At 40.8% G+C, this 20,321-nt stretch overlaps 1 protein-coding gene across 7 annotated transcripts in view; it reads left to right on the top strand.

Moving 5' to 3' along the window:
• Positions 1-20,321, top strand: part of HADHB (hydroxyacyl-CoA dehydrogenase trifunctional multienzyme complex subunit beta) — a 35,140-nt gene extending 14,819 nt beyond the window's left edge. The window contains exons 5-16 of one of the 7 annotated variants that reach the window (XM_026520304.4): positions 2,248-2,292; positions 6,154-6,253; positions 9,831-9,918; positions 11,436-11,623; positions 11,956-12,136; positions 13,003-13,124; positions 15,462-15,541; positions 15,619-15,666; positions 16,523-16,610; positions 16,934-17,008; positions 17,420-17,584; positions 19,763-20,321. In XM_026520304.4, the coding sequence (XP_026376089.1) occupies positions 2,248-2,292; positions 6,154-6,253; positions 9,831-9,918; positions 11,436-11,623; positions 11,956-12,136; positions 13,003-13,124; positions 15,462-15,541; positions 15,619-15,666; positions 16,523-16,610; positions 16,934-17,008; positions 17,420-17,584; positions 19,763-19,798 (1,216 nt within the window). In that variant the 3' untranslated portion in view covers positions 19,799-20,321. Of the gene's footprint in view, positions 1-2,247; positions 2,293-6,153; positions 6,254-9,830; positions 9,919-11,435; positions 11,694-11,884; positions 12,137-13,002; positions 13,125-15,461; positions 15,542-15,618; positions 15,667-16,522; positions 16,611-16,933; positions 17,009-17,419 lie in introns of all 7 variants that reach the window. The other 6 variants (XM_057309135.1, XM_057309138.1, XM_048222776.2 and 3 more) reach the window with 6 other exon arrangements.

Below are 20,321 nucleotides of genomic sequence, written 5' to 3'. Positions count from 1 at the left end.
GTGGTAAAATAATATGGCAAAATTTGTTTTCCCTCCTTTCTCATGAATAAGCCTAGTGTAGTTTTAGATTGAACCAGCCCTATTTTAAAAACCTGGTGTGGGTCCAGATACCTTGGTTTCAACAGAGATGTGCTTTCCTTGTCTGGAAATACATACATTGTTTCTGTGCTTATTCAGAAGTTTGAATACTGAGGCTGTGGGCCCACAGGTATTTAATTCATTGCTTTGCTTCCTGGAAATGATCAGAATTGCGATTGATAGGCTGGTCCAAATCCCAGCATAGCACAACCCCAAGTCAATGGAACCAGGATGATCCTAGGTGTGTACAATAATTTCCCAGAACCAAACTGCTATTCTCCTTAGACTTTTCTTCTCCTTTTCTGGCCCAGTCTGTCCAAAAGCTAATAGACTTTGGTAACTAGGTTCAAACTAAATAAAACAATAGTTCTGTTCCATTTAGGTTGTTTTGATGTTCGTATTTTGAACAAGCAGTTACTAACTTAGAAATGCACTGGGGAATGTTAGGCACCTGCTAAAAATAGTGAGGCCTATCGTTATGTACTAATACAGAAAGATCTTGAAGATATATGAAGTGTAAAGAGCAAGGTGCAAAGCAGTGTGTATAGGTGCCATCGTTTGTGGAAGTTACATGCTTATACATGGACACACACACAAACAGTAAGCGTTCTTTTTTAAACATACGGTTTAGAATCTAGAGAGTATTTTCTTCTAGAAGTAATGCTGAAGTGGTGGTTACAGAGTGTTACATCATGACCCAAAGGATAAATATTTGTATGAGTCCAACCCGATATAAATAAGTGATTGAATGAATACATACATGAGAGAGAAGGGACACATCATCTTTACCAAAGAATTTCAGCTAATAAATGTAGAAGGAACCAGGAGAATCAATAAATCACCATTAGCACACACGGTAGTAATTGCTGCAAGCAAATTCTACAACTAAATGCTAAAATCAATGGGTGGGAAGTGTTGAGAAACAAGGTATTTGCGTAGCCTCAAACTCTGTCCCCCAAATATTTATTAATTACTGTGATGCTTTTAACATATGTCCACAACTCCTTTGTTATTCCTTCCACTAGGAAGTGGATCTTAATTCTCCTCCCCTTGAGTGAGGGCAGGACTAGTGACTCCTTCCGTACTCAAGTTGAGTACAGAAAGGGAAAGATAGTGGAGAAGACGGATGATCAGTGTAACATCACTAGTAATAAGTCATCTTGCCATCCTGTACGTGCTGATACGAAGCAATGAGAAGGGCACTTACCTCTGTGGTATTCTTCCCCCAAACCCATGACCCTAGTCTTCATGTGCCAAGGTCACAAAGGACAAGAAAAGGCTGAGAAACTGTCACAGATTGGAGGAAACAGAGGCATGACCACTAAAGGCATGGATTTGGTCTTGGAACAGACCAGAAAGGGAATTAGTAGAAAAAACTGGTGAGACCCAGATAAAGTCAGCAGTTAGTGAATAGTCTTGTGCCAATGCTGACTTCTTGGTGTTGACTAGTGCACCATGTGCCACAGGGTATTAGCATTAGGGGGAGCCGGGCAGACGGTACTCGGGAGCTCTGTTCTGTTTTTCCAGTTCTGTCGTGAATCTCAGATTACTTCAAAAAGTTTCTTAAGTCCTAATACATCCTGCATGTCCCTTTGGGCATTACAAAATAAATAACATATTTTAAAAATTAAAGAGGACTTAAAAGGTGGAGTTTAGTTTTAAAGAGCATGTAACATATGTCGTGCTGAAAAGAAAGATACTGGGCCACGTCCTTGTTAGATTCTTAGCCAGCTCAGAAGGAGTTTAGGCTTGCCAGATTAGTAAGGATGACAAATAGTAGTCACACTGTGGCTTCGTTGAAAATGGTGGACCGTCCTCAATAGCAAAATGCAGTACATTTGCAGCAGCACGTGTTAGATGTTATCTCTACGGATTTCAGATAGAATGAAAACATTTTTAAAGTTTTAGGCTTTTAGTTTAAGTTGCTTGTTTTCTTTTTCTTTTTTTTTTTTATAAAGATTTTATTTATTTATTTGACAGAGATAGAGACAGCCAGCGAGAGAGGGAACACAAGCAGGGGGAAGTGGGAGAGGAAGAAGCAGGCTCCCAGTGGAGGAGCCTGATGTGGGGCTCGATCCCATAACGCCAGGATCACGCCCTGAGCCAAAGGCAGTAGCTTAACCGCTGTGCCACCCAGGCGCCCCTAAGTTGCTTGTTTTCTTTCCCCAGGTATAAGGACCTGATGCCACATGATTTGGCTAGAGCAGCACTTTCGTAAGTAAATGCAGTTTTATTTTAGTTCTTATTTCATTAAAAGTACTGTCTCTAGCTTTTACACATGAAACAACATGTTTAATAGAATTTCCGTATCTAGGATATATTAACTTTTTTGTGGTGAGAAACAAATATTTACTGGCCTTTTCAAGATTTCTTTATGCTTCCTTTCATCCATGTGTGCAGTACAAATTCAAGCAGCTGGTAGGTATCAGAAATGTTTATTTTGCAGGCTTGACAATCTCTTGGCACGACAGTATTCTTTAAGGGGTGCTGTAGCTAGCTAGCCAGTATAACTGATCAGAGTAAATACAATATATATCTATCTATCTGATGATTATCTTAGACAGCTAATATTTATCTAGAAAGAAGCCTAGAATGAGACCTGAAGATTCATGTGTAAAGCAAGTAAGAATATAAAATTAGATGTGGTTACATGAGATTGAGATGGATGAGTAATTTGAGGAGAGTCATAAAATACGTGGCTGTTTCTGCAGTGGGAGTAGCATGTAAAGCATTATCTCATTCATTTTTTATTGATGCCTTGCCTCTGTCTCTTCAACCAGCCGCAGATCTTTTCTAGTTTGAAAAACCCTTTCAGTTGACCTTTCTGCCCATCTGGTTCTTTTTCTTCTCTTGCTGCCAGACTTTAGGAATGAATGAAAGCAGCAATTGCTTCTCTTTTCTTACTATCCGTCTCCTTAATCTCATAATAATTATTTCCATTCCTACTGTTCTTCATTAACCGTACTTGGAAGCTTCTCTTTTTAATGGCTTTGTGGTCACTAAATGCACGAGTCTTTTCCCTGGCTTGGGTCTCTTTGTATTCTCTAGCATTGACCCGTCAGCTGTACTTGACCCTGTCTTCCTTTGATTTCTTAGTATTATGCCCTAATGCTTTTCCTTCCCTTTTTGGAATGATTCTTCTCTGCTTTTTAAAAAACTGAATCTCTTCCGCTTTCTCTTAAAAATATTTGGCAAATTTTAATTCTTACAGCATTGCATTTCTTTGTATACATGCTTTTCCTTAAAAAAAAAAAAACCAATCTCATCTACTTAATCTTTATTTTTTTATGTGGAGAACTCCCAAATCTCTGAGTTTGACCTCTTTTCTTAGACACTTCAAGTATAGCATATCAAAAATAAAAATTATCGGGGCTCCTGGCTGGCTCAATTGGTAGAACATGGGACTTTTGATCTCAGGGTTGTGAGTTCAAGCCCCGTGTTGGGTGTGGAGCCTACTCAAAAAAATAAAAATTAAAAAAAGAAAAATTATCTTTTCCTTAAAGCCAACTTGTTTTCCTATTTCTGATGTTGGTGCCATTTCTGATTATGATGCCAGACTGGTGCTTTGCAAGTTTTTCCACAACTTTTTGTTTTAAAAACGGTCAAATCTACAATAAAATTGAAAGAATAATACAGTGAAAACCTAAAAACCTCCTACCCAGATTTAATCATTGTTAACCCTTTTGCCATATTTGTTGTGTCCATGTTGTTTGAAGCATTTGACGGTAAGTTGCAGACATCTTGAAACTTCAGCCTGAAATACTTCAGTGTTTATTTCCCGAGAATAAGGATCTTCTCTGCTATCTGCGATGTCATTACTGTGGCTAAGACAATAAAGATGATTCCATTACTTCTAATGTTCAGTTCATAGTCAAATCCCCCATAATTGTTCCAAGAATGTCTTTTCTTTGAGTAGTATTCCTCCCTCCAAATCAGGACCCAGTTGAGGTTCACATTACAAATGGATATACGACTCTTTTAGTCTCTGATTTAGAACGTTTTCTTCCCTCCCCCTTCCCCGCCCCACATGACAATGACTTTTTGAAAAGTCTAGGCCACCTTCCCGTAGAATGTCCCATATTCCGCATGTTTCTTCTTGGTGATATTTAACTTCCCTTTTGAATTTCCTATTAACTGGAAATTAGTTCTAGAGGCTTGCTTATTAGATTCGGGTTAAACATGTTTCGGTAAGGATGCTTTATGGGTAAAGCACATGGTATTCTGTCATGTCAGGAGGCACATGGTGTATGACGCTAAATCTAACCACTCAGTCATGATGGTCAGACCGCCAGGTCTTTTGATTCCTAAAGGTACCATTTTTTGTTTTGCAATTAGTAAGTTATCTGTAAAGTGATACGGTAGCACCATGTTCCCCAGCAGTCTCTCACCAAGTGGTTGTAGCATTCATTGATGTTTTTGCCTGGGTCAGTTATTACATTAGAGGTCACAAATTTGTGATTTTTCTAATTCTGTTACTCCTCCTGCATTTATTGGCTGGTATTTTGTTTTTACGATTTTACTTGAGAGAGTGGGAGAGCCAGCGAGCAGGGGGAGGGACAGAAGGAGAGGGAGAAGCAGACTCCCCGCTGAGCAGGGAGCCCGATGTGGGGGGATCACGACCTGAGCCAAAGGCAGACGCTCAACCAGCTGAGCCACCCAGGTGCCCCCGGCTGGTATTTTTCTATGAAGACCAGTTTTCCTTCTTTCCCTCCCTCCCTCCCTTTCTTTTTTTCTCTTTTTTTCTAGTGATGAAGACATGAATTTTTGTGTTGTTTTATTTTTGTTTTTTAAGATTTTATTTAAGTGATCTCTGCGCCCAACATGGGCTCAAACTCACAACCTCGAGATCAGGAGTTGCATGCTCCTCCGACTGAGCCAGCCAGGCGACCCATATTATTTATTGTGTTATAACTAATCTTAGTCATTATTCTTTTTGAAGCTCACACATTTTATCTCTACACCCTGCAACCTGCTCCTCAGCCCCCCACTGCTGGGTGAAACGTGTGTGTGTGTGTGTGTGTGTGTGTGTGTGAAATTCATCCAAGAATCTCCCAACTATCTTAATGTTGATGTCTTGCTAGAGGGGAAAACAAGGTTCTCTTCAGCATATGAAAGTTCTTTTCTTTTGAAACCTCCCTTTTTCCTTACCTTCCCCCAACTCCCAAGTATATAATCAGCCACCCCTTACAACCCGGGGACAACCCGGGGACAGCAGCTCTTTCTGCCCAAGGGTTCTGTCCCCATAATTTAATAAAACCACCATTTTTGCACCAAAAAAGAAAAAAAAAAGAAAAAAGAAACCAAGTCTGAGTTCAAGATGTGCTCATTCTATTCCTACTAGAGACTGGAGTGTTATTGCTTCTAGTCTCTGTTGGTGGGCAGAGCCAGACAAGTACACACACACACACACACACACACACACACACACACATAAATCATGTGTTTATATTGATATTCCAAATTTAAATTTAATATACCTGGTACTTTACTTCAACTCTTTGATTTTATATCTGTCTCTCTTTTCTCTTTTGATTGAAACTTAGGTTCCTACTAACATTACTGTGTTTATGTATCTGTCTTATCTTTTTCCAAATTATTTTTGATTCTTTGTATTTAACTTCTCTACCAATTGAACATCAACTGTTGACTTTTTACTAATTTATTTTAAGAAAGATTTTATTTATTTATTTTGAGCGCGCACGTGTATGAGCAGGGTAGGGGCAGAAGCAGAAGTAGAGGGAGAGAAGGAATGCCGAGCAGATTCCACGATGATCACAGAGCCCGGCGCACGGCTGGATTTCACAACCCTGAGATCGTGACCTGAGCTGGAATCAAGAGTCGGACATGCAACCGACTGAGCCACCCTGGTGCTCCTAAATGTTGACTTTTTAAATCACTTATTTATTCATTTCTTCTTTGATAAGGTGCCACATGCTTGTTGAATTAAGGAAAAGATACAGTCTCTACTCTTTTAAATTCATAATTAACCTTTTAAAAGAAGTACAGTGTTTTATCTTATGACCTATGGCACTGTCTTGGTGCGTGAAATGTGTTTTTGCTTTGAACTTCTCTCAGGGGTTTGCTACATCGGACCAATGTCCCAAAGGATATTGTTGATTATATCATCTTTGGCACAGTTATACAGGAAGTGAAAACTAGCAATGTGGCTAGAGAGGTGAGTAAAACAAACTTCGTATTGTTCAAAGAGATTGATAGGCAAATCAACGTGAATTTCAGTTAACAGAATTACTTTTTTACATTATTCAGATTCATTAAAGCTATATGTATATGTGTGTATTTTAATTAATTTGAGAGAGAGAGGCAGAGTAGGAGCAGGGGGAGGGGCAGAGGGAAAGGGAGAAGCAGATGTCCCACTGAGCAGGGAGCCTGACACAGGGCTCTATCCCAGGAGCCTGAGATCATGACCTGAGCTGAAGGGAGATGCTTAACCGACTGAGCCACCCAGGCGCCCCTCATTAAAGCTATATTTGACTTCAGATGTGATTTTACAATTTGAATAACGAATGTTATTTAATACTTAACAGAGTTATAGTATAAATCAAATGATATACACTATACTAGTATATATTTATCCTATACTATAAATCAGATCGATTATTTGAGCTGCTTTGGGCTATATGTTCATTTGTCCTTTCTCCTAGGATAATATATTATGGCAAAGTATGGCTAATGTGACTTTTAGTAATGTTATCGTGGCTACTAATTAACTTAAAATTTCAACATTGTGCAAAGAACTTATTTCGTAACGTGGTTTTTGTTGCAGGTAGCCGTGGTATTCCCATTAACTAGGTGACACATAGGGCGTTGTTTCTTTAAATGATTTCACAGGCATTTACTTTTACCCTAGTTGGCACAGCTCCAGGTAGTGTTTATTGGTGGCAACCGAGGTAATAACAGACCTTGAAACTTCTGTGACCCATCATACAGGCGTTTCATAGTGAGCACGTAGTCCGAACACATCTTCTGGGCTTTGTTTCAATTTGAAAGTGATTATTTGGATAAAGTTGACTCCACAGCACATTTCAGTGTGCTAAGCATTTTCTTTAGTTCTAGTGTTGGGCCTGCCATATTCCCACGTTCAGTATAGTGGTAGGGGCGACGATTCACATGTCAGTCGGGAGGAGGGAAAATGAGCAGCACTGAAAATACTGGTTCTGCCCCACATTTTTATCTGCCAGTAAATGTTAACATTGTTGAAGGCCTGGCATTCCTTAAGCCCACAAAATCAACTGTATATACATGTTAGGGAGGCGGGAAAGAATTAAGAACAGAAGGGGTTTTTTTTCCTACCCATCCTGGTTTTTTTGGTTTTTCGTGGCCTTTCACATTTCTAACTGTGTCAAATATGATAATTTTATAATTGCATCAAGCTCTTCATATTGCATATTCGACTTTATATTCTGAAAAAAATGGCACTTATAAGAGCATTTAAAAAGTAAATAGAGTATTTTAATTTTCTCAGTATTTCTAGTCTATCCTAATACTTAAAGCCATAGTTTTTTCCCCTAAATTTTGTCTGAAAATTTTATATCTGTCTGCACATCTCAGCTATTAATTGACCAGCGGCAGCTTCCCTCTCCCTGCCCTGTCCTAATACCAGTTGCATTGCAGTCCGGGTGATTTTTGTGGTGGCTACAGGGAAAGGCGGCGTTGGGGGAATATGTTATGAAGATGTCTCTACAGTTGTATTGTAACCTCAAAGCTAATGTGACTTCCAGCCAGAGAACTTTTTTAAGGACCTGTTATCTGTATTAATAATGTTGGAAGAAATCCTAAAGGTTCTGATGCTGAGTTCCCATGAACCTGACTTTACTGAAAGACCTCTGTTTATTTCCCTGCCCTCCTACTTAACGAAGAGGCGTCTTCCCCCTTTCCCTTGGTGTACCATCCAGAGCACAGGCTTGCCTTGAGAGCTCTTCAAGCTTTAAATAGAAGCGTGTGGACAAGGTTCACCAGAAACCACTTCTATTTAAAGCTCTTTCAGTCCTGAGAGCCAGCTGGGGCCAAGGGTGTAGCACATGCTAGAAAGGACCTTGTGAGGATGAAGCCATAACGACCTCAGCGCCATTTCCACTTGCCCCACTGGTGTGTTGTCCTCTTCTGCCCCCTGGAGATTTGCTGCTTTGTTCCTTTTGAATTTGGTCTAAATTGAGAGGCTGATTGCCGGTGCCAGAGTAGTTTTCAGCAAAGTAGGTGGGGCACTTAGTATCAAGCCTACCTAGAAAGACCAGAATAAGGTTATGTTGCATATATACTACTGTGACACACTTGTATTTCTACAGACGATGGTATATAGGGCATGTAAGTATCATAGTAAAAATCAGTGAAGAAACATGGAGCCTCAGGCGCCTGGGTGGCTCAGTTGGTTGTCTGACTTCAGCCCAGGTCATGATCTCCGGGTCCTGGGATGGAGCCTATATCAGACTCCCTGCTCAGCGGGGAGCCTGCTTCTCCCTCTCCCTCTGCCTCTCCCCTGCGTGTGCTCTCTGTCTCTCTCAAATAAATAATAAAATCTTAAAAAAAAAAAAAAATATGGAGCTTCCTTAATCCAGACTTTAGAAACATGTTTATTTTAGCAGATTATAGGAGATCTTGTATTCTGAGGCTAGTTAAATAGTTTCAGAAAAGGGCCACTAAAAAAGAATTCCTCTAATGGGAACCCAGATCTCATGGTAAATAGTGGTGGTGGTTGGTGGGGGGACAGTGAGAGCATTATTTTTAAAGTGTAACTTTAATATTATAAAAATATTGTAGCTATCCATTAATTTTTTACATATGCAGAAATGGAATCAGACATTGATATTTTTTTTTAGCAGCATAATTTCCCCAATTAATAGCACAACGAAGTAATAGGTGTCCTCATTTCATGTATGACTCTTACTGTGCCATCATGATAGAGGCCATTTTGCAAGATTAATGAAGCTCCTCGGTTCTTGTCAAGACCCATCAAATTATTCTCTTCTGAAGCACCTGTTACGTCATCATCCTGGACAGCTTTCTCTTTTTCCAGTTGTTTACCTGGTCTCACCCTTATTTGTCAGAGTCTCACTTGGGGCTCAGGCAGTTTCGCAAAGTTTCTTTCATCAGCTTGAACTCCTGTGTGTTGGCAAGTTTTCGAGTTTGGCTTTGTGTTGGCTCTACAGCGTGGTATGTGGAGTATGAGATGGTCGCTAAGATAGATCAACTGACGGTCAGAGGAATGAGCAGAGAGCAGGGAGGGACCTCAGTGGGAATTCTGCTTAGGAGTGGTCGGTACTTCAGAAATCACTTTCACTTTCTGGTTTGATGACTTGTGCTTTGCCACTAACCCTCTCGACTGTAGGAACAGAGTTCATGAGGATTCTACTCCACTATATGTTTCATCATTTCATCAGCTGTATTTTAACAGGTTTACTTTATTTGAAAACTTAAAGCCAAATTATGTATTGATATCCTTGAAGGCTTGGAGCAAAGTTTGGCTAAGAAATTCGGTGACATATAAGGGTGTTGTAGCCTGTTTACCACACTAGACACCAGCTCTCAAGAATTTTGCAGTGTTTGTCAGTTAATGGCTAGATGAAAAATGAGTAAGCCATTTCTGTGATGGCCTTAATTTTATTCTAAATATTACTCTAGAATATTAACTTCAAAAGGGTTTCCTGATTCACCACAGAGAGAAGTGGTGCTCAAAGCGTCAGTTCCAGGTAGTACTTTCTTTAGAAGTGACCGTTTCATTTATGTATTTCCTGTAGGCTGCCCTCGGAGCTGGCTTCTCTGACAAGACTCCTGCCCACACCGTCACCATGGCCTGCATCTCTGCCAACCAGGCCATGACCACAGGTGTGTTCACTTGAAAACAGAAGGTGCAGGTTAATTCTCCTTGAGTTTTTTTTTTTTAAGATTTATTTTACTTACTTTGGAGAGAGAGAGACAGAGAGCACGTGACGGGTAGGGGCAGAGGGAGAGGGAGAGAGAGACTCAAGCAGACTCCATGCTGAGCTCAGGGCCCGATCCCAAGACCCTGAGATCACGACCTGAGCTGAAACCCCAGGGTGGACACCTAACTGTGCCACCCAGGCACCCCATAAAAAAGTACTCTTAACAGAAGTCAGTGATTAGCAAAGATCTCTAAATTTGTGTCTTTTTTAAAAAATAAGGTCACATTTAACATTTTTTATTTTTGACAGTAGTTCTCAACCTTTTTCTTTCTCTTTGCACCTGAGGGACACAGCCATTCGTGTAGTTTCTCCATCAGTGATATGGCTGGCCACCGCAGGGATTATCAGCTAGAAAAGTGTGTCTCTAGGAGGGTGCTTCTGAATTTGAGGCATGAATAATTTATAACCTGCTCGGTTTTAAAGTTAGGTGATTCTAATGTGATACTCCCCTGTGAAGATTGCGGCCCTAGTGATAAATCACTGCTGTAATACAGCTCTTTCTTCTCCTTCCTCCCCACACCCATGGCATTTTTGTAATTAGTTACAGATTCTCCTAACAGACCTTAGCAAAATCGTGGGACATTTTGTAGCATCGGTCCTTATTGTGAAAATTCAGGAAACCTGAAAGATGTCATAATCGTGTGCTCTCTTAATAACATGAAGGCCAGCTAGGGCAGCCCGCCTCATGAGTGGCAGAGAATGATGCCAAAAGCAGTGAGTGGGGGGCATTCACTGTTCTATGAAGCATGTGACAGCTCGTAGATAGAGCAACAGAATACTTGCCAGTGGCTATAAAGATGACGGAGGGCTGCCTCACAGCTTCGAAAGGCAGACTTTCTCAAGCTTATAGCAGAAATTCCCATTGTAGGGGGAAAAAAATCTTTCTGAAACTGAAGCTGGGAGTTTATAAAATCTTAAGAATGTTTTGGTATAGAATATGATTTGTTTGAGAGTTGGTCCAATGGATATTTCCAGAAGCTCGTGTCCATATGGCCTAAATGAAACTTGTTTTTCTTTAGTTCATTGAATATAGTTTTACTCATTCAAAAAAATTATCTCAATCTCTTTGAAAAGATGAGAAGCAGGGAGCCTGGGTGGCTCAGTCAGTTAAGCTTCCAACTCTTGGTTTCAGCTCAGGTAATGATCTTCGGGTTGTGGGATCGAGCCCCACGTCAGGCTCCATGCTCAGTGGGGAGTCTGCTTGAGATTCTGTCTTTCTCTCTCCCGCCCTTTCTTCTCCCCCTGCTCATGCTCGCTCACTCTCTCTAAAATAAATAAAATCTTTTTAAAAAAGAGAAAAGATGAAAAGCTTTATTGCAGATGACTGTCATACAGTTTTTTAATGAAGAAGCTTAAATTATCAGTGGTCTGTTAATTTCTGCAAAAAATGTTCATATACGTGTCGCCTGTGCCCTGTAGGTCTTGGCTTGATTGCTTCTGGGCAGTCCGATGTGATTGTGGCCGGTGGTGTAGAGTTAATGTCTGATGTCCCCATTCGTCATTCAAGGAAAATGAGGAAAATGATGCTTGAGCTCAATAAGGCCAAGACTCTGGGTCAGCGACTGTCTTTGTTCTCGAAATTCAGACTGAATTTCCTAGCACCTGAGGTAAGATTGCGAACTCTTACAAAAGACCTGTGTTTTTTCAAAGCATCCCACGACGAAGATGTGGAATTAGGTAAGACAGCAAGGGTCAGTTACGCTCTAGTAGTTGCTGACTCTGTTAATTACAGGGAAGGGCTAATTATTTGCTCAAGATGGAAAAAAAAAAAAAGATTGTGGTTAGAAAATTTGAATTTGTGAGCCCTCCTCGGAGATGCCCCGCTTACAGAAAGCTTCTCCCATCTTGGTCTTGATTGACTTCCCCAGATAACCCGAGGTGCGGTAGAACACCAGTTGACAGCATACCTGATCCTGATCCTGTGTGGCTCCTTTCCCAGCTCCCCGCAGTGGCCGAGTTCTCCACCAGTGAGACTATGGGCCACTCTGCAGACCGGCTGGCCGCTGCCTTCGCTGTTTCTCGACAGGACCAGGATGAGTATGCCCTGCGCTCACACAGCCTGGCCAAGAAGGCGCAGGATGAAGGACTCCTGTCTGATGTTGTGCCCTTCAAAGTACCAGGTAAAATGGTTTGCTCAACTTTGTAAAGAATGCTTTGTGCCACTTGTTAGGGAGTTTTGAATTGCTTCTAAAACTCCAGAAGCCCCAAATGACTTTTCAATAAGTATATTGGTTCCGTTTCCAGAATAGTCACTCTTAAACATGGACTCAAGTTTCAATTTATGTTATAACAATAGGTCAACATTGCGAAAAGAGAAGTTTTTCTGAGTCTGCTTTGAGGTCTTCCTGCTTGATTTTAGTTCTTATGTACGTCCCTGTTTTAAAAAACTCTTCATTCATATGATTTCTGTATAAAATTGCCAAATATGAATGAATATCATAAGTAGGGTATCCTCCTTTTGTTAGACCATTTAGATTATTTCCCAGGTGTCTTAAGAGTATACTTTAGGGGCACCTAGCTGGCTCGGTTGGTAGAGCATGCGACTCTTGATCTCGGGGCTGTAGGTTCGAGCCCCATGTTGGGCATAGAGATTACTTAATAAAATCTAAAAAAAAAATAAGTATAGTTTTAAATTTGATAATATCTTGGGGCGCCTGGGTAGCGCAGTCGTTAAGCGTCTGCCTTCGGCTCAGGGCGTGATCCCGGCGTTCCGGGATCGAGTCCCACATCGGGCTCCTCGGCTGGGAGCCTGCTTCTTCCTCTCCCTCTCCCCTGCTGTGTTCCCTCTCTCGCTGGCTGTCTCTCTGTCACATAAATAAATAAAATATTTAAAAAAAAATAAAAATAAATTTGATAATATCTTGATGACTGGAAGAGACTTTCTTTTTAATAAGTAGGTGTGGTTTGCATTTTATTTGTCATAGTTTTTAGAACATATTACTCTATCAAAGATACATAAGGAGTTAAAAAGCTCGTGTTTTTATAGGAAAAGATACTGTCACCAAAGATAATGGCATTCGTCCTTCTTCTCTGGAGCAGATGGCCAAACTAAAACCTGCATTCATCAAGCCCTATGGCACAGTGACAGCTGCAAATTCTTCTTTCCTGGTAACTGTGTGTGCGATATGTGTTTACTAGTGACTTGTATTTATGGACTCTCAACAGGAAAATCTACAGTAGATCTATTTGTATGCATCATGAATAGAGGTGTAAAAATACAGTTAATTCATTAGAAAAATGTTAAAATGGAATCATTTAAAAAAATAGGATCCTAGTTTTAAGGCCTTTGGAGTCACCTGATCCAGCCTCCATTGTGATACAAAAAGCTGTTCTGTTCAGGCGTTTAACCGTCAGAAGACTGACCAGCTGTGCCAGGCAGCGGGGTTAGAAAGGCCGGTGATTGTAATGGAGCGAGAAGGTGCGGTGGTGGCTGCGAGCATAGGCTCACAGAGAAGACACGGACAGGAGGCGTTTGAGAGGGTCCTCGGAGGAGGTGGCGGGTGAGCAGCAAATCTGAAGGGAGGGTACAAGCCAACTCAGGAATTCAGTAAATGCATTTTAGGCAAAGGGAATGGCAAGGAGGTATGAGAGCAAGGGTTTCTTTGGGGAAAAGCTTGATTAGAACATAGGATAGGAATCTGAGGAGTTATATAAGATGTGGAAAGTAGGCAGAGAGAGTGACGAGGCACCTCTTCTAGCTCTGATTGCTAGAAAATGATGCTTTCAGGGCGCCTAGGGGCACAGTGGTTAAGCGTCTGACTCTTGGTTTCGGCTTACATCCTGATCTCGGGGTCGTGGGATCAAGTCCTGCGTCAGGCTCTGTGCTCATCACAGAGTCTGCTTGAGATTCTGTCTCTTCCTCTCCCTCTACCCCTCCCACCTGTGCTCGGATGCGTGTGCGTGTGTGTGTGTGTGTGTGTGTGTGTGTGTGTGTGTGTGTTCTGTCTGTCTCTCTCAAATAAATTAAAAAAAAGAAAATGATGCTTTCTACTGGCCCCCATGTTACTGTCCTGTAAGCAGTTTCTGTAAGCATTTTCTTACGAACATATGGAATACATTTATCTACCCTCATTTTTTGTCATTGTCGTTTTGCTAATCAGCGTATAGCTTCATATCCTTCCTTGTTTTTTTGACTCCTCCTTAATTAAACATCCCTATGGATTCTGTTTCTGCTTATAGGATGTGGTTTCTCTTCTCCTACTACCTTGGGGTGTAGTCTTCTAGATACAGTCCAGCTGGTCAGCGTGTCTTGTACAATACATCTTCCCTACCTGGACACAAAGTCTGGAAACCTGGGCACATGTTGCCATATTTGACTTTGTTAAGTGACTACTTAATGCCCACTCCTGGAGTGGTTCCAGCAGGAGGGTGCACGCCCCCCACCCCGCCCCGTTAAGCCTGAGTGGTGAAGGACTGGGTAGATAACCATTTCCAAAACCAAATTGAATGATAGGGCCTATGGGGTGGGCTCTACTCTTGCCGGATCTGACTCCCTTCATTACTTCTGGGGTGTGCTAAAGGTGCAGGTTTATTCAGTGAAAGTCAGAAACACAAATCGTCAGAGGCAGCACATCACGGATACGTGGGTTTTAGGAAATGTGTTCATGCACCACATTCATTGCAGCTTGGCACAGCGGCACGTTATCGTAAGGAAATGTCCCTAAACCATTTATTGTATATAGTCCTCTATGTTTCCAAGCTTTATGGCCCCTCTGTTGGTGGTAGCTCCTTAGTCTCTTCAGGGTTACTAAGTTATAAAAATATTGTAGAATGTGGTAGAAATTGTTTTGATATTACAAACTCTCAAGTAGTGAATTTTGGATTTTGGGTTTTTTGGGGGGTTTTTTGTTGTTGTTGTTGTTGAGCTCTTTTGAAGTCATGGTAAAGGGCTTTTTTTCAGTGGTAGCTCTTTATCTCTGAACTTCTTGATCGTCAGTTGGGAAAAAGCTTATGGGGTGTGTCCAAAGAGGGAAGACCATGGTTCTGATGTTCTCAGCTGCCTCCCTGTTTCTTCTTCCATATCACCTCGAAGCCTGTGTTTCCTTCCACAGGCAGGAGGCAGCTCAGAAACAGTCCATAAAATGTAAAAATAAGTAAGTAAATGAGAGATCGTTTTAATTCACAAAGCTTCTTATATTCTGTGCCAAAAGCACAAGTCTTTGGGCCTAAGTTTATTACGAATACATATTCCTAAAGTTACCTGTTCTCTTCGTCCATTTTGATAATTGTGGTGCTTTTGAACAGGTTCTTCTACCCTCTTCCCTGAAAAATGAATCAGTGTGTGTTTGAATTGTGAATTAATGATGATAAAATGGAAAAAGGTTTGTTACGTAAAATCTCTGTATAAGTTTAATTAGTTGGGAGATTCAGGGACCCTACATAGAAGACATACAGAGACTTCCAGAAGGGCTGAAGAATTTAACATTATTGTTCTTAACATTTCAGACTGATGGTGCATCTGCAATGCTGATTATGGCAGAGGAAAAAGCTCTGGCCATGGGTTATAAGCCGAAGGCATATTTGAGGTAAGGTACATGTTCAAATAAATTGCCTCAGTTTCTTTATTTCATTCCTGGAGCTAACCCCTCTGTTTTTGCCCTAGGGATTTTGTGTATGTGTCTCAGGATCCAAAAGATCAACTTTTACTTGGGTAGGTAGCAGTGTATATCCTTGGGCTATAATCAAAAGTATTTGATTACCCACATTTATTATGTAGATTTTAAAGTATATTAAGTTCTGATAGGGAACAAACTGAGGGTTGCTGGAGGGACGTGGGTGGGGGATGGGTAGATGGGGGATGGGGCTCAAGGAGGGCACTTGTGATGAGCACCAGGGTTTGTATGTAAGTGATGAAACACTGAATTCCACTCCAGAAACCAACATTGCAGTATATGGTAACTAACAAAATTTAAATAAAATACAATAATTAAAATAAAGTACATTGAGTTCTGAGTTCATAATTATTTTTGTGTGTTGGATTCTCTTTTCCCCTCTTTGGGTGTGTGGGTGTGTGATTCTTAAAAAATATTCCTTTATGTTGGTATATCATTTTACAGTTTTGGATCCTTTTTTATTTTTTCTTATACATTTCTACTTATATATACAGTCGTGTATTCTTTTTTTCATTAAGGTGTCGTAACTATTTCTTCATATTGCTACACAGTCTTCATAATAGCCTCCTCATATTTAGATTGTCTCCCCTTCCCTCACGGCTCTTCCCCCGCACTGGCCTCCATCATGTCCTTCAAACGAGCCACACTCTTCCCTATGCTCTGCCCTTTGTACTGTGTGTTTTTCTGGTTCTTCACATTGTTTGTCCTTCTCTTTCATAGTTTGTTTATTAACTGTATCCCTGACTCCAGAATATACCCTTAATGTTTGTACAGTAGATTCACTGAATAAGTGAAAGGTATTATAATACCTTATGTAAAACTCAGCTTGGGGAAGAAGGAGTTCCTAGGTTAAAAATTAAAATTCTTAACCTATTACTTACTTTTTCTTTTTAGACCAACATATGCTACTCCAAAAGTTCTGGAAAAGGCAGGATTGACAATGAATGATATTGATGCTTTTGAATTTCATGAGGCATTCTCAGTAAGTCACTGAAAAGATACATATCAAAGGATTGTAACCATAAAAAATGTAGTCTGTGTTTGTGTGGGAGATCCAGGTGTGGCTTATGATGTGAGTGAAACACCAGGAGAGCTTTATATTTGAAGTACTGACCTGCACTGTTGGAAGAGGCATAAGGGGAGGGAATCCAGTGGTACAGTTTGAAAACCTACCTTTTGAGGTGATCTCTTAGAGGCCCTTGGAAAGTAGCAAAATGTTTCCTCAGGAAAATTTTACTAAAAACTGAAAGATTTGCTCAACTTTAATGGCAAGGGACATTAATAACAAGGTCCTTTCCCTTGTAGGGTCAGATTTTGGCTAATTTTAAAGCCATGGATTCTGATTGGTTTGCACAAAACTACATGGGTAGAAAAACCAAGGTAAGTGTTTGATTAAAAGTATGATTGAATTTCCAAAGCACTGTAGTATTTGGAGTGTAGTTGGCTGCTAATAAAAATATGAAGGGGGAAGCTGCTCCTTCTTATGAAGAATTTTATATTACACTAAATATATTTATTTCTTAGTTGAAAAATAATTCTTGGAAATCTTTAGAAAAAATGAAAGTAAAATCTAGGTTGTCTTTTGTTCTTCCAATTCTGGTGTTAGATGAAAAATAAATGGTCCGTGGCTTTCAGAATTGACCTAGAATTTCTTTCTTTATAGTAAAATAATATGTGATGGGTCTTAAGTTAGTCATTTTCTCAGTCTCTGTTACCTTCCTATTGGTAAGAGCCTGGCCTGAGTCTTAAGTTAACTCATCATTATATTTGTGTCTGTTTTGTGGGAGCCAGGTTGGGTCACCTCCTCTTGAGAAGTTTAACAACTGGGGTGGATCGCTGTCCCTGGGACACCCATTTGGAGCTACTGGCTGCCGGTTGGTCATGGCAGCTGCCAACAGATTGCGGAAGGAGGGAGGCCAGTATGGCTTAGTGGCTGCCTGTGCAGCTGGTGGGCAGGTACGTCGCAGCAGCCTCATAGAGGCTTCTGGAAAGTCATTTTCTTGGACACAAAACAGGCTTATATGAGCATGTTTCATTTAGTTAACTTTGAAACACCCTTAGAGCAATGTTTCTGATGACAGACAACTAGAAAAAAAGCAGCCTATTTTGTGGGGAAGAGGGTACAACTTTAATTCTGATAATATTTTGGAAGGAAGTTGGTTTTTAAACCCAAGCTATTTCTATTCCTAAAATAATGTTTATATTATTTATTTAAGATTTTATTTATTTGAGAGAGAGAGAGCGGGGGTTGGGGGGAGGAGCAGAAGGAGAGAGAGAGAATCCTAAGCGGATGCTGTGCCGAGCACAGAGCCCGATGTGGGGCTCGATCTCACCTGAGCCAAAATCAAGAGTCAGATGCTTAACCACCTGAGCCACCCAGGTGCCCCTATATTTTTTATTTATTTATTTTAAAGATTTTATTTATTTATTTGACAGAGATAGAGACAGCCAGAGAGAGAGGGAACGCAAGCGGGGGGGGGGGGGGAGTGGGAGAGGAAGAAGCAGGCTCATAGCGGAGGAGCCTGATGTGGGGCTCGATCCCATAACACCGGGATCATGCCCTGAGCCGAAGGCAGACGCTTAACCACTGTGCCACTCAGGCGCCCCTATATTTTTTATTTTTAAAAGGAATACATCCTCATTATAGAAAGTACAAAAAGTATACAGAAAAGAATTAGAATCACCTATGATCCCCTCAGCAGACACTATCATTATTAACATTTTGATGTATTTTCTTCTTTAATAATAAAATTTACTCATTTATCTAGTCACCGTGAGACCTTATCTGTAAAATCTCTCCAAGAAGTAAATGATCATTCTTGAAAACTGAACTGCACCTTACGTGGAGAATGTATTTACTTCTGGATGACTCATTGCTGTTCACTGGGGGATTCGTATTCTCTGGATTTCTTTCGTTGGCCTTACTTGTGCTGCGGACACAGCTTACTGCCTGCTGCAGCATTTCACTCTGGGAATAAAATCCAGAAGGAGGTCTAATTATAATCTCTTTTTTTTTTTCCCCTAACCCGAATGGAAACAGATTTGGTTTTCTTCCAGATCACAGAAACTTTCTGTTGCTAATCACGATGAATAAGCTATGTAAAAGTTTAAACATCTTACACTTAAAAACCTCTATATATGGGTTGCCTCAGAAACTTTGAAGAAATAAGAGGTCAGTTATTCGTAGGTTGGGGCATTTCGGACTTCATGGTGAAAAGCATTTTTCAGTCTGTGAAACTTCAGCCACAGAAAACCATAGTCAGGACTGGAGCCTTTTCTCCTATCTTCCAGTGCCAGGCTTAACCGAGGGAGATAACCAGCGCACGGTACTGTGCAGAGTGGGGAGTCCACATAGTTGAGTGTCCTGTGGTTTTGAGTGTGTGTTCCCTGATAGTTTCATCTACCACACAGAGTATAACACAATAGTGGATACTTTGTGGAGGAACGAATAATACCACCCAGTACCTTTTTTTCTAGAATTTTATAGTATGGTGACAGAGAGAGGAGATGATGTACCTTAGAAAGTAGATTGAACTTGGCATTGTTTCATCAAGAGCCGAATGCCTGATAATAAACACAACCAGGAGATTAGAGAAGGGATCCGGCATTTTGGTTCTAGAGTAGGGTTTCCCAGCTTTGGCTCTGTTAACATTTTGGGCCAGATAATTCTTTGTGGTCGGGGGGTTGTATTCTATGTTGTAGGATGAGTTTTTTGTTTTTGTTTTAGATTTATTGATTTATTTTTAGAGAGAGAACCAGCGGGAGCAGGGGCAGGGGCAGAGGAAGAGAGAGAGAGAGAGAAGCAGACTCCCCACCAAATGCGGAGCCCAACCTGGGGTTCCATCTCACCACCCTGAGATCATGACCTGAGCCGGAATCAAGAGTCGTATGCTTGACCAACTGAGCCAGCCAGGCGCCCTGTGTTCTACAATGTTTAGTGTGATCTCTACCCACCAGATGCCAGTAGCAACACTCCCTTTCCCAGTACACACATCAGATCACAGTGTTTGGAAGGCAGAGCTGGGATCAAACTCTATAGCCTGTACTTTTCGCATTGTTCTCTTTTGCCTGGGGACTGGCTGGATTCTTCCACCTTCCACTGCTCTAATTGAACTCTTATTTTCCCCTTTACAGGGCCATGCTATGATTGTGGAAGCTTATCCAAAATAAGAGATAATGAAGAGGTGACCTGGAGTTTCTGTGCAACACTCGCACTAGGCAATGCCATTCCAATGCATTACTAAATGACATCCATAGTTCCTAGCTCCTCTTAGGAAAACACGATCTGTGGCCTTCTGTTAAATACTTCGCAATTAAGCCTTGCTATAGTGCTGTGAGCTTTCCAGTAATCATGGCTTACTGCTCTTTCAGGGATTTCGTAGTCACCAGAATCACATAGTGATAACGTTTAAGCAATTGTTTTTGGTCTCTATTTTCATTAAATACTCAGAGTGGTTGCAGTTTGGGAAAGAGGTTCGCTGAGATCTGGAATCATCTTTGTAACATTTGCAAATTATACTCTTTCCTGTTTGTGACCTAAAGACAAGTGTTTTCTATAAAATACATACCAATGTGCCTAAAGAAACTTAATTATGGAAAGGTAATTCAGAGTTTAAGTGTTCCTGACAACTTACGGTAAATGTTTAGATGTATAAGTACCCTGTTAACCTTAATAAAGTGAGGAAGTACCAAA

The sequence above is a fragment of the Ursus arctos genome, unplaced genomic scaffold, assembly GCF_023065955.2.
Source record: "Ursus arctos isolate Adak ecotype North America unplaced genomic scaffold, UrsArc2.0 scaffold_8, whole genome shotgun sequence".
Taxonomy (NCBI): Eukaryota; Metazoa; Chordata; class Mammalia; order Carnivora; family Ursidae; genus Ursus; species Ursus arctos.
The sequence above is the reverse complement of the archived record's forward strand: the minus strand, read 5'-3'. Positions and strand labels throughout refer to the sequence as shown.